The following is an 11,400-nucleotide window of genomic DNA, read 5'->3' on the forward strand; positions in this document are numbered from 1 at the left end:
AATATTTAGGTAGGTAGTTAAGTTTTCTCTTGATGCAGTTGAGTGTATTATAATTTCTTATGTACATTTTTTTATATAGTGTGTTATAAATATTTATATACAGGCTTCAAGTTTAAAAGATGTTAGTTAGTACACATTTTATGATATAGGTTTAGACTGTATTAGCAACACTGAAAAGGTGGGGTTAGAACAGAAGATTGTAACATGGTGGCTGGATGTGAAACAAAACAGAAAAACAAACTGTATTTATAAAAGTAATGTTAAGTTTAGTCTTCATTATTCGGGTAACGAATAAAACAGTTAATACTTCTTCTCTGATGAAATGATATTTTATATCAATATGTTTGGACCGTTTTGTATCGGGATTCTTGGAAAGCTGAATACATCCCTGATTGTCCTCAAACATCTGTATAGGACTAGAAAAATCTATTCTCACGTCAGTTATCAGATTTTTCAACCAAATTCCTTCACAAGCAGCAATGTACTCAGCTTCAGTAGTTGAAAGTCAAACACAAAGTTGTTTCTTTGTTGCCAAGAAATCAGATTTCCAAATGATTTAAATAAATAACAGAAGTTGATTTCCTATCGGTGTCATTTGCCTAATCAGAATCAGCAAAACCAATAATTACTGGGGCCGTTTCTAGTCGTCTGTAACAAAGTTTCAGTTCAGAAGTTCTGCGCAGATATCTTAAAATTCTCTTGAGGTGTTTCCAGTGTTCATCTCCTGCACAATCTTGAAAACGACTCAAATAATTTACTGCAAAACAAATATCTGGACGTGCAGTTAGCATAATAAACATAAGACTACCAATGAGTTGCCTGTATGGTTTGTCAGGTTTCAGACTAATGTCAGAAATTTTCTCCAATTTCAAATCCTTTTCTATTGGAGTACTTACTGATTTACAGTTTTCCAAGGTCTTTACCAAGGTCAGTCATATAATTCTTTTTTCAATTCTCTTTTCACTCTCTCTATTTCCTTTTGGCTATTTCCAGTATAAAGTAAGTCGTCGACAAAAAGAATCAAATATTTCTTCACAGAATTCGGTATATAAACAGTAAAATTGGTAAGTATTGATTGAAATGTTCGTTCCAACATCTTGGTGATTGTTTCAAGCCATATAATGACCTATTCAGCTTGCATACTTTTCCATTCTCGCAATTCATTCCATCTAGAACCTCCATATATCCATTCAAAAAGGCAGTTTTAACATCCATCTGGAACAATGGGTATCTGTAATAGACTGCTACTGACATTAATAACCTAAACTGTTGTTAATCTTGCAACGGGATCATACGTTTCTTTGTAATCAATATTTTCTTTCTGCTGAAAACTTTGTAACTCTCTTCTGCTTGAACACCCATTTATAGGTTTCACTTTTTCAGGAAAGTCCACTAAAGTCCAGGTATTATTCTCCATCAAGGAGTCTAATTCTTCTCTCACTGCATTTTTCCATTTGATTGCATCCATTTGTGGTAAATGATCAATATCTTTATAGTTTTCTGGTACATTTTCTAGTATTGAATCTGTATTTAGTGCCATGTAGATTTTAAAGTCATCTAACCAGATTGGCTTTTTTGTAATTATTTTCCGATTTACTTCAGAAATAGTTTCTATTGATGGCATTTCAATGATTGACGTTCATTTTGAATATTTGACAAACGACTTTCAAGATTCCTCGTTTCCTTTTCTGAATCTATGATCTCTGATTCTATTAGAATTCATCAACTATTTCTATATTTATTAAAACAACGATAAAAATAAAAACAACAATAAAAATTAATTGGCGCTCCGGGGCGACTTCATTGATTCCAGTGGCGCATAAGCTTTTTCAGCTGCAGGAAAACCCGGAAAAACCTGCAGCACCACATCATCTGAAGATCTTGATTTACCAATGTCCTCTCTCTTATAAAACAAAATGTAGGGTGTCTCCAGAGGCTTCAATAGATTCAATGCAACGCCAGAACACTTCGTGACACAACTATCGTCAAACTTAAACCAGTCTTGTCTCTTTTGTCTTTGACCAAAGCGTAATAGTGACCAAATTTAACGCCAGACCCACAGTGAACAATGACTGCATGAATCTTATAATCTAGTGGTCTGCTAGATTGAAATGTTCATCTATTTCGATCAAGTTTCTTGATTCCGTCAGAGGTTGAGTCTTGTTCGAAGATCATCAGTGTTATTATTAGATTGACTGGTGCCTCAGCTATACTTGTTTCCTTATAACAGTCAGTTAGTTTTCCGCATGTTTGGCAATACAGTCGATCATCACCTGTTGAAAATTCCATTTTCAGATGATTTAACAATAAGCATTGCACAAGCATTGCGTATTAGTCATATTAGGAAAAGCTAGATGAAGTTCCAGAAATGCACATAAGTTTTCGCTACCTCATGAACATTTACTACAAAGTGAACAAGTGAGGATTTATCCAGCAAAAGATTCACAAACACAAGACGAGATAGACTGTACGGAATCATTCAATCCAGAGCGGTCAGGAGTATTGATTTTGCTATTGTTTTGCTAACGAATAGTATTCAACAAGAACCCCAAGAATTCGGAACAATCCTCTTGTTGTCCTAAGGAGTATCTAGTAGACTCCAGGAAATCGGTTGGAGGAAAAGATGATAGATTCTTACGAAACTACAGCTGCATGAACAGGTGTTTGAGTTTGATGAATAAGTAGAAAACATTCCCGTTCTCGTTCGTCATTGAAACCTCGTTCTTAAAATTCTTCGTCATGAACAACACTTGTAAAAAACTCTTCATGTAAATTTTCTAAATTATTCAATCCAATTTTCTCCTCTAGATTTTCAAGACAACTCTCTACTGATTCGTAAGGAAGAACACGTTTCACAGAATCTCCATTTCTCAAGCTGCGATCGATCCTTCCAAGTGAAGAAGGGTTTCGTAGAGGGATCGATTCGGCTCTTGCTTCATGAAGCTCTTCCACTGAAAAGGAACCAGAACTACGAGGACTGCAACTCATATTTGGGTGAGTCCACTGACCGCACTGAAAAAGAAGAAGGTGGATCAATCACTTGTGAATTAACCTTGATAGGAGACTGATGAATATCCACATATCTCGGCTTGTTTCGAAGAGATTTCAGTTCCGTACTGAAATTAGGGCAATGCTTGATCTCATCAAAATTATGTGAAGGAGGAATAGTTTCAAGGACAGAAGCAGCATTGCCACGTTGAAAAGCAATACTGATTTTTTTTATCAAAAAAGAGAGAACGGTGATCTTTCGTTGCTTGGCCTATTCTCCTTCCGAGTTCATGAACGAATAACAGAGACTCCGTGTCATAAACACCAAAAGAACAGATGGAACGCCAGACAATGCTCCAGTTCCAGCAGACTTCGAACTTCCGGCTAGATGGGAAGCCGCGACCGTGTCAACGCAAGTGAAGTCCCATACCACAGGTTTACCGTATTTCCATGGTATGAGAGACATACTATCTGGTCGTTTATCATCATCTCGGCAGGTGCCTAAGGGTTCCAGAATTGCAGGAACGTCCGCTGACAACATAGCTCGTTTCAATATGTCGTTCACTTGGTGAACGAGATGTACGCCCTGCACTTCTCCTGCCACTCAAACCATGTGTACCTTTCTCATCAACTATATTACCGCAAACACAAGTATGAGGCACACAAATAGATGAACCCATCCTAAGTCCTACTCCTATTTTGAAAGATTCATCGTCTAATAGTGTTCCATATGTTCTACATATGTCACTTCTCTCATCTAATTGTGTTTTTTTTTCTTTAGGTATTTGAACAAACGCCTTGGAACCAAGACAAATCTGGTTTAAATCCTGCCCACATTTCTGTTGGAGTTTTTTCCTTTAGACATCGTTTGTAACTTCTGTTTGTTAAATATGTTGCTGCGAAAACCTCTTTCCCCCCCACATTTTTTTTTCATTTCGACATCAAATATCATTGTTCTTGTCTTTTCAAGGAGTGCGACAGGCTATGGTAGCAACATCCACTACTGAAGCTGAGATTGTAGCAGCTAATGAGGCAACGAAAGAAATAATTTGGCTAATAGGATTGTTTAGAAAAATTATTGATCTGAAACAGATTCCCATTCTACGAGTGGATAATTCTGCTACAGTGAGGTTAGCACAAAATCCTGAATTGCATCGAAGAACCAAACACAGCAATCAAACATTTCGTCATGAGAGAGTGCGAGACGGAATGAATCCTAGGAATTCAACAAACTCCAACTGAGCAACTGCTAGCTAGCAGCAGATGTTCATTCTGGTTCTACAGGTTTGTTCTTTGTTCTGGTTGTAACATCCGAAACTGTTTGGAAACTGCGCAAGACATGATGCGTACAAACAAAAAATCTCAAACAGTCCGAAATAGTCTCGGACACTTGGTTATACCAGAACGCAATTTGAGGAGACCACTGGGCCACCTATCGTATATATGAAGAGAGGAAGACGGGAAAATACTGTTGATCATGTCCATTTTGTTATGTAGCGTATCCTTGTAGTTAGTTCTAATGTTATCTAACCTTAAACATCAATTATTTAAATCAAATAAATAAAAAAAACATCCTAGAAAATGGCCCAAACAAATTTCCACATGAATGCGCATAAGCAACGGGAACAGTTCAGCCTCGAAAGCAAGAACGATTCGGGGCGGTTCAAAACAGTTTAGGATAATTTCGCAATCGAAATCAGAAGAAAGTATTCATCAATCCGAAATTATCCTCGATAAACCAGAACGTTCTATATCAACTGCGCATGATCCTGACGTCCTAGAACCTGGGTTGGTATACAGACTCTAGTAAAAGAGTAGCGGTAGATTCAAACTGTAATAAAATAAATTTAAAATAATTATAAATTTCAGATTTATTTCCAAGTGAAATATGAATCAAATATAGATGGCAATGAAATAAATTTAATTAAATATAATAAACGAGTATAATTTAATAAAAGATTGAGGTTATATCTCATTCTAATCAATGGTAATCAACTATGAAAAATGTACTATTCATTTCATGTTTAGAGCATACATATGAATGTTTATTTATTTTTTCCACTGTTAACTCCTCTCTCCTCGAAGCATCTATCCATTTCTTAAATCTAACCTCATTAATATGAGGTTTTATAAATGGTAAAAAAAATGTACTCTTCCGGATATCGATTATCCGACGTACAATTCGCAAAACAGCAATGCTTCGTTGGCATTTTACCAGCACAAAATAATTTTTTATATCAGATTTATATTTTTAAATAATAAATCATTATTACGTAAATAACACTGTTTTACATGTGAATAGTTTGCTTGTCCTTACTACTAGTGCTGCCTCTCGTGACACGTTCGCTGTACTATGCTCAGGAAAAAGGCTCATTTCGTAGAACCAGAACAAACCTATGAAGAAGAGATTAGCAAGACCACGCCTACAAGAGCTATGTAATCTGATGGGACTCGTCTGATTAATTTCTTTCTTTTTGTGATACAAGCTTTGTTCAAATAGGGGAAGTGTAAAAACTTGGTCGAGCAAAACTTCTTCTGTGCTACGATGACATTAAAGTGTCATAATGAGTTTTTTGATATTAGATTAATTTCTGATTTTTGATGTAACTTCTGAAACAAATACAAGAGTATTAAAGTTATTTATTCACAAAACAGAATGATTTATTTAAGAGGAAACTCAATACACTTTTCCCAAACACCGGAACGTCAACACACTTCTCGACACACGTTTCACCGATCAAGTTGACATTTTCGGGAAATGAATTCTACTTATTCGGTGAAACGCGCGTTGAGAAAAGTTTTACAATTATAGTGTTTGGGAAGAGTGCTCGTTTTGAATTTATTTTACGCCGGAGGTTACAGTTACACCTTAATCAAGTCACATTTCGAGTTAAATAAAACTTTATTTAATTAATTATAAAACAACAACAATAAAAAATAATTGGCGCTCCGGGGCGACTTCATTGATTCCAGTGGCGCATTTGCTTTTTCAGCTGGAGGAAAACCCGGAAAAACCTGTATCACAGCTGAATGCATGACGTTGTCGAAAGGCATCGATGCGCTCTATCTATTCAGTTGGCCAGCTAAGGCGTTTTCATTTTGTTTGCAATATATTAGGTGTTTAGACCATAACCTAACTTTACTTACCGCTCTATTGAAGAAAGTTCGTGAATTTATTTCTAATAATCATAGCTTAATTTTTTATTGCAAAATTCATTAGATAGAAGGTAAGTTGTGAAATTTCGATTTTTGTTTTTTCCAGACATTGTATTGTTCCGTTTGCACATGATATCGATAATATGTTTTGTTGCTTTTCGGCAACACTATGCATTCGGGCACCTTTTTTTGTATATACGTTTCTTCAGAATGAGTCGTTGTGATCGTTTATCACGGAAAGAATTGGAGGAATATTGGGAGAATTTCACTGGCTTGGAAAGTGATGACGATGTTGAATTTTCAGATACCTACAGATAGTATTGCAGATCCCCCATTCATTCCTGATCAAAGCGGTGATTCATAAGTAGAAATTTTGAATGAAAATAATATCCCAGAAGAGGGAATAGAAGCCAGTGAAATAATCGAAATGCCTTTGCCTTCCACCTCAAACTCGGACTCAAATCTCGGGAGGAAGGTGACGAAAAAAGTTCCAAGACCTAGAATTGTTTGGAAAAAGAAGGGATTCCGTTTGAATGAACATCAACTAGAGTTTTATGGTTATACGAATCTAAATGAAGAGTTGTTAGCATTAGAAACACCTTTTCAATTATCCACTCACTTCTTCACTGAAGAGATAATCACAAACATCACAGGTGAGACAAATCTCTACTTAGTTCAAAATGATCCAAATAGACAGGATTCTTACAATCCCGTGGACATAAAACAGTTCATTAGAATAATTTTTTAGGCGTCATTAGTTCACATACCAACGTTCGATCCTACTGGAGTGATAGTCTTCCCTTCGAGCCTATAAGAAGCACTATGTCCTTGAATAGATTCGAAAAAATTTGCCAGTTCATTAATTTCAATAATAATGGCAATCTCATCCGATTCCACCAGCCATGATATGATAGACTGCATGAAATTCGGCCAATATAATTGATGAATTCAATAGAAAGTTCTGCAGTATTCCTCTTGAACAACACCTTTGTGTAGATGAACAGATGTGTTCGACCAAGATTGGACATTACATGAAACAATATCTACCAAAAAAAAACACATAAATAGGGTTTCAAATTGTTCGTGCTAGCTGGAGTTTCTGGTTTTTCTTATAACTTTGAGATATATTCCGGTCAGGAGAATTGTCACGATCGCCCTGCTGGCGAATCTGATATAGGTGCATCTTTCAATGTTGTCATCCGTCTGTCTAGAATCATACCGGAAAATAAAAATTTGTATCATGATAATTATTATACGAATGTACAACTGATGGTTCATCGAGCAAATTAGGGATATACAGCTTGGGAACCGTTCAAAGAAAACGGATACCGGATTGTAAGTTACCCACGGAAAATGAATCGAAAAATGCCCCTCGTGGTGAAAGTGTTGAATATATGGCAAGGGTAGATGATGTGGATATATTTTCGGTAATATGGAAAGATAACAAGTACGTCACCATGCTCTTTAATTTCGCTGGCAAAGATCCTGTAGGTCTAGTGAAACGCTTCGTTAGAAAGGAGAAAAAAAAAGTATCGAGGTGGAATGTCCTTTCGTGATGAAAGAGTATAATCACCATATGGGTAGAGTTGATCTGATGGGTAGCAACATTGGAAGATATAAAATATCCCTGAAGAGCAGAAAGTGGTATATTCGTCTGTTTTACCATTTGCTTCACCTCACAATGGCGAATTCGTGGATATTATGTAGGAGAGTATTCGCAGCTAAAGACCAACAAGCCAAACCGATATTTCAAGCACAATTTCGTACTGAGGTAGCTGAATGTTTGTGTAAGATGGAATCTACAATTTCGAAAAGAGGCAGACCCAGTAGCCTTGAAGGTGAGATACAAAATGAAAAGAAAAAAGGACCTGCTCAGTACATTCCACCAAAAGATGTCAGAAGAGACCAATATGGTCATTGGCCAGTTATAGAGGAAAATAAGATGCGGTGCAACTATCCGTGTTGTAAGGGTTTCACACACACGAAATGTAGAAGGTGTGGTGTGGCACTATGTCTAAATGAGAATAATAATTGTTTTTATAACTTCCACATTGAATGAATTTTTTTCTTTTCGTACGCAACGTTGCCGTTTGGCAACATACCCATTTTTCCGGGAAAATAAACAATGTAAATGAATAGGAATTTTTTAATTATTTTTTTTGTTTTTTCTGACATTTCTATCCATCAACATTTATTTCGGAAAAATTCGAAAAATCATGCATTTAAGGGTTAAACCAATCCCTTTCGTCTTTGACCAAGGCGTAATAATGACCAAATTCAACGCCAGAATCACAGTAAACAATGACTGCATGAATATTATAATAGTGATCTGCTAGATTGAAGTGTTCAGCTATTTCGAACCTTCGAAAGAGTTTGGTGCTTCCGTCAGAAGTTGAGTCTTGTTTGGAGATCATCAGTGTTATTATTAGATTGACTGGTGCCTCAGCTATACTTGTTTCCTCAAAACAGTCAGTTAGTTGGCGCATGTTTGGCAATACAGTCGATCATCACCTATTGAAAATTCCATTTTGAGATGATTTTACAATAAGTTTCGTACGGACTGGTTATTAGTCATATTAGGAAACGCTAGATGAAGTTCCAGAAATTCACATATACGTTTTTGCTACCTCTTGAACATTCACTACAAAGTAAACAAGTGAGGATTTTTCCAGCAAAAGATTTACAAAGACCAGACGAGATAGACTGTATGGAATCATTCAATTCAGATCGGTCAGAAGAATTGATTTTGCTATTGTTTTGCCCATGAAGAGTATTCAACAAGAACTTCAAGAATTCAGAACAATTCTCTTGTTGTCCTAACGAGTATCTAGTGGACTTCAAAGGCTCCAGGAAATCGGTTGGAGGAAAAGATGATACATTCTTAAGAAACTGCAGCTGCATGAACAGGTGTTCGAGTTTTGTGAATAAGTAGGAAACATTTTCGTTCTCATTCATCATTAAAACCTCATTCTTGAAATTTTTCGTCATGAACAACACTTCTAAAATGCTATCCATGAAGCGTTTCCTAAATTATCTAATCCAATTTAATTCTCAAAATTTTCAGGACAACTCTCTACTGATTCGTAAGGAAGAACATGTTTCACATAATCTGCATAAGAACCATTTCTTAAGCTGCAATCGATCCTTCCAAGTGGAGAAGGGTTTCGTAGAGGGATCGATTCGGCTCTTGCTTCATGAAGCTCTTCCAGTGCGGTGAGGGAAAAAAATTAGAAGAAGAACATATAGAGTTAAAATGAAAAATAGTTCAGTCCTAGTCCGTAATAGAAGGTTCATTAAGTTAAAAACAATTCTATAATTAACTACCCTTCTGACAGTCCTAATGTTATCTTACCTGAAAGATTGGAAAGTAAGGAAAATACTAATTATTATAAAGAGACAGAAAATGAGGAGGCTTAGTAAAGGAAAACTTCAATATTGTTAACGAAAACATTAAACAAGAGATAGCAGATACTGTAGAAATGTATTAGATAAAATACTTGGCTAGGTGAATACTACTAATATAGAAATTATAATAGAACCTCGTGTTCTGGCTAGGCAATGTTAATGACTCTCCGAGCCACCAAGGAAGTATGATGGCTATTCGCAGTACGTCAACCATGTAACGATGCAGAATTATCCCACCCGAGGTGGAGTTCGAACTAATGACCTTTCGATTGTGAGTTGGGTACACTACCACTGCGCCAGTTCTCCGCTAAATAAGATTGTTTTACTTTAAATAGTGCAGATCGATTCAATCTATTATATTATGATGAAATATTTCGTTGAGAAATATGTTCATTGGAAGAGAAGAAGAAAGAAAAAGATAACTAGAATAACAGAGTTCCGGTGATTACGCGATTTATTCATCCGCCATCCGTAAGTAGTAGCAACATCATTCTGGAACTCCTAGCTGGATAGCCCTGGCAGCTGAAGCCATTAATAGAGAAAGAAGAAGAAGACGCATAAGAAGAAGTCATAAACTGACAAACGACAAGCTACACTCACATTCGTTCAAAACAAACAATAGTGGTTAAAGCAAAAAGAAAAGGTTATTTTGTATTTTGTGCGAAGATATTTCAAAAATTTCTCATAAAAATGGCTTTAGCTATGCAAAAAAAGGCAAACGTAAGTTATAATAAATCAAAAATTTAATTTTCTGATTGATTCGATCGTTACTTGATGAAGATCCATAGTAATTTCATAAACTACACCTCATGAGTTTGTGGAGATCAAATCGTGAGGTGTAGTTTATGAGAAAACAAAAATTTAACTTTTATGTTTTTTTTTAGGTTCGATTGCCTCCAGAAATCAACAGAATTCTATATGTAAGAAACCTTCCCTACAAAATTACAGGTGAAGAAATGTATGATATATTTGGAAAATATGGAGCAATTAGGCAGATAAGGGTGGGAAATACGCCCGAAACTCGAGGAACAGCATTTGTGGTGTTTGAAGACATATTTGATGCTAAAAATGCCTGTGACCATCTATCAGGATTCAATGTCTGCAATCGATATCTTGTCGTTCTATATTACCAGGCGAATAAAGCATTCAAGAAGACTGACATAGATAAGAAACAAGAGGAAATTGACAAAATGAAATCTAAATATGGAATTAATACATGAATTTTTCAAATACTACAAACCATGTTTTTTGAAATCTTTATAAATATATTATTATCTATTAATTTATTTTCAGTGGAATGCAAAACGGGACAAACCCTAAAAAGAATATTCACAAATGATGAGGTGAAAATAACAATAAATGATTTGATTGTTATAAATAATATGCAATATCGTGTTATGAGCAATGCAGTGCAAATTGCAATAGTTAGATATGAAATTGGTGATTGTATGTACGTTTGACAGACGTGGTGAAGGTTGTGAGTGAATTCCATAACGAATAGAGTGCAAATTGAATAAGAAAAAATATTTTCATAAAATTCAATGTTCATACGAAAATATTTTTTCATTCATTTAATTTAAAAACGAATATTTAAAGTACAAACTAAATAGGAAAAGGTGATTTTTATATAACTCAATGTTCACATGAAGTATTTTTATTTTCGTAAAATTCAATGTTCATGTGAAAGTAGATTTGAAGAGTTAATTTTGAACTTGAAATCTTTTTTCCTTACTTTAGAGTTTTCAACAATTTTTTGTATAACGATAAAAAAATTTTTTTCTAACAATTAAAATGTATTGCTAACCCAGGCGCTTTTCTTGATACTTTCTCATGGTGACAATTATTTTACTG

General features: G+C 35.3%; 1 protein-coding gene across 1 annotated transcript; it reads left to right on the forward strand.

Moving 5' to 3' along the window:
* Positions 1–10,112: 10,112 nt before the first annotated feature.
* On the forward strand, positions 10,113–10,831 carry LOC111514072 (splicing factor 3B subunit 6). The gene is made up of 2 exons (XM_023170317.2): positions 10,113–10,269; positions 10,434–10,831. Exons 1-2 carry the CDS (start codon positions 10,240–10,242, stop codon positions 10,767–10,769), a joined length of 366 nt encoding a protein of 121 aa, XP_023026085.1. The 5' UTR covers positions 10,113–10,239; the 3' UTR covers positions 10,770–10,831.
* Positions 10,832–11,400: the final 569 nt, after the last annotated feature.

The sequence above is a fragment of the Leptinotarsa decemlineata genome, unplaced genomic scaffold, assembly GCF_025532065.1.
Source record: "Leptinotarsa decemlineata unplaced genomic scaffold, Ldec_3_MD MMD2_tig00000882_RagTag_RagTag, whole genome shotgun sequence".
Taxonomy (NCBI): domain Eukaryota; kingdom Metazoa; phylum Arthropoda; class Insecta; order Coleoptera; family Chrysomelidae; genus Leptinotarsa; species Leptinotarsa decemlineata.

What these genes read in the sequence shown, in the direction of transcription:
- LOC111514072 (XM_023170317.2), top strand. Translation starts at nt 10,240, where the DNA reads ATGGCTTTAGCTATGCAAAAAAAGGCAAAC. An exon ending in CTATGCAAAAAAAGGCAAAC is followed by an intron (nt 10,270 to 10,433) that starts GTAAGTTATAAT and finishes GTTTTTTTTTAG; the next exon opens with GTTCGATTGCCTCCAGAAAT.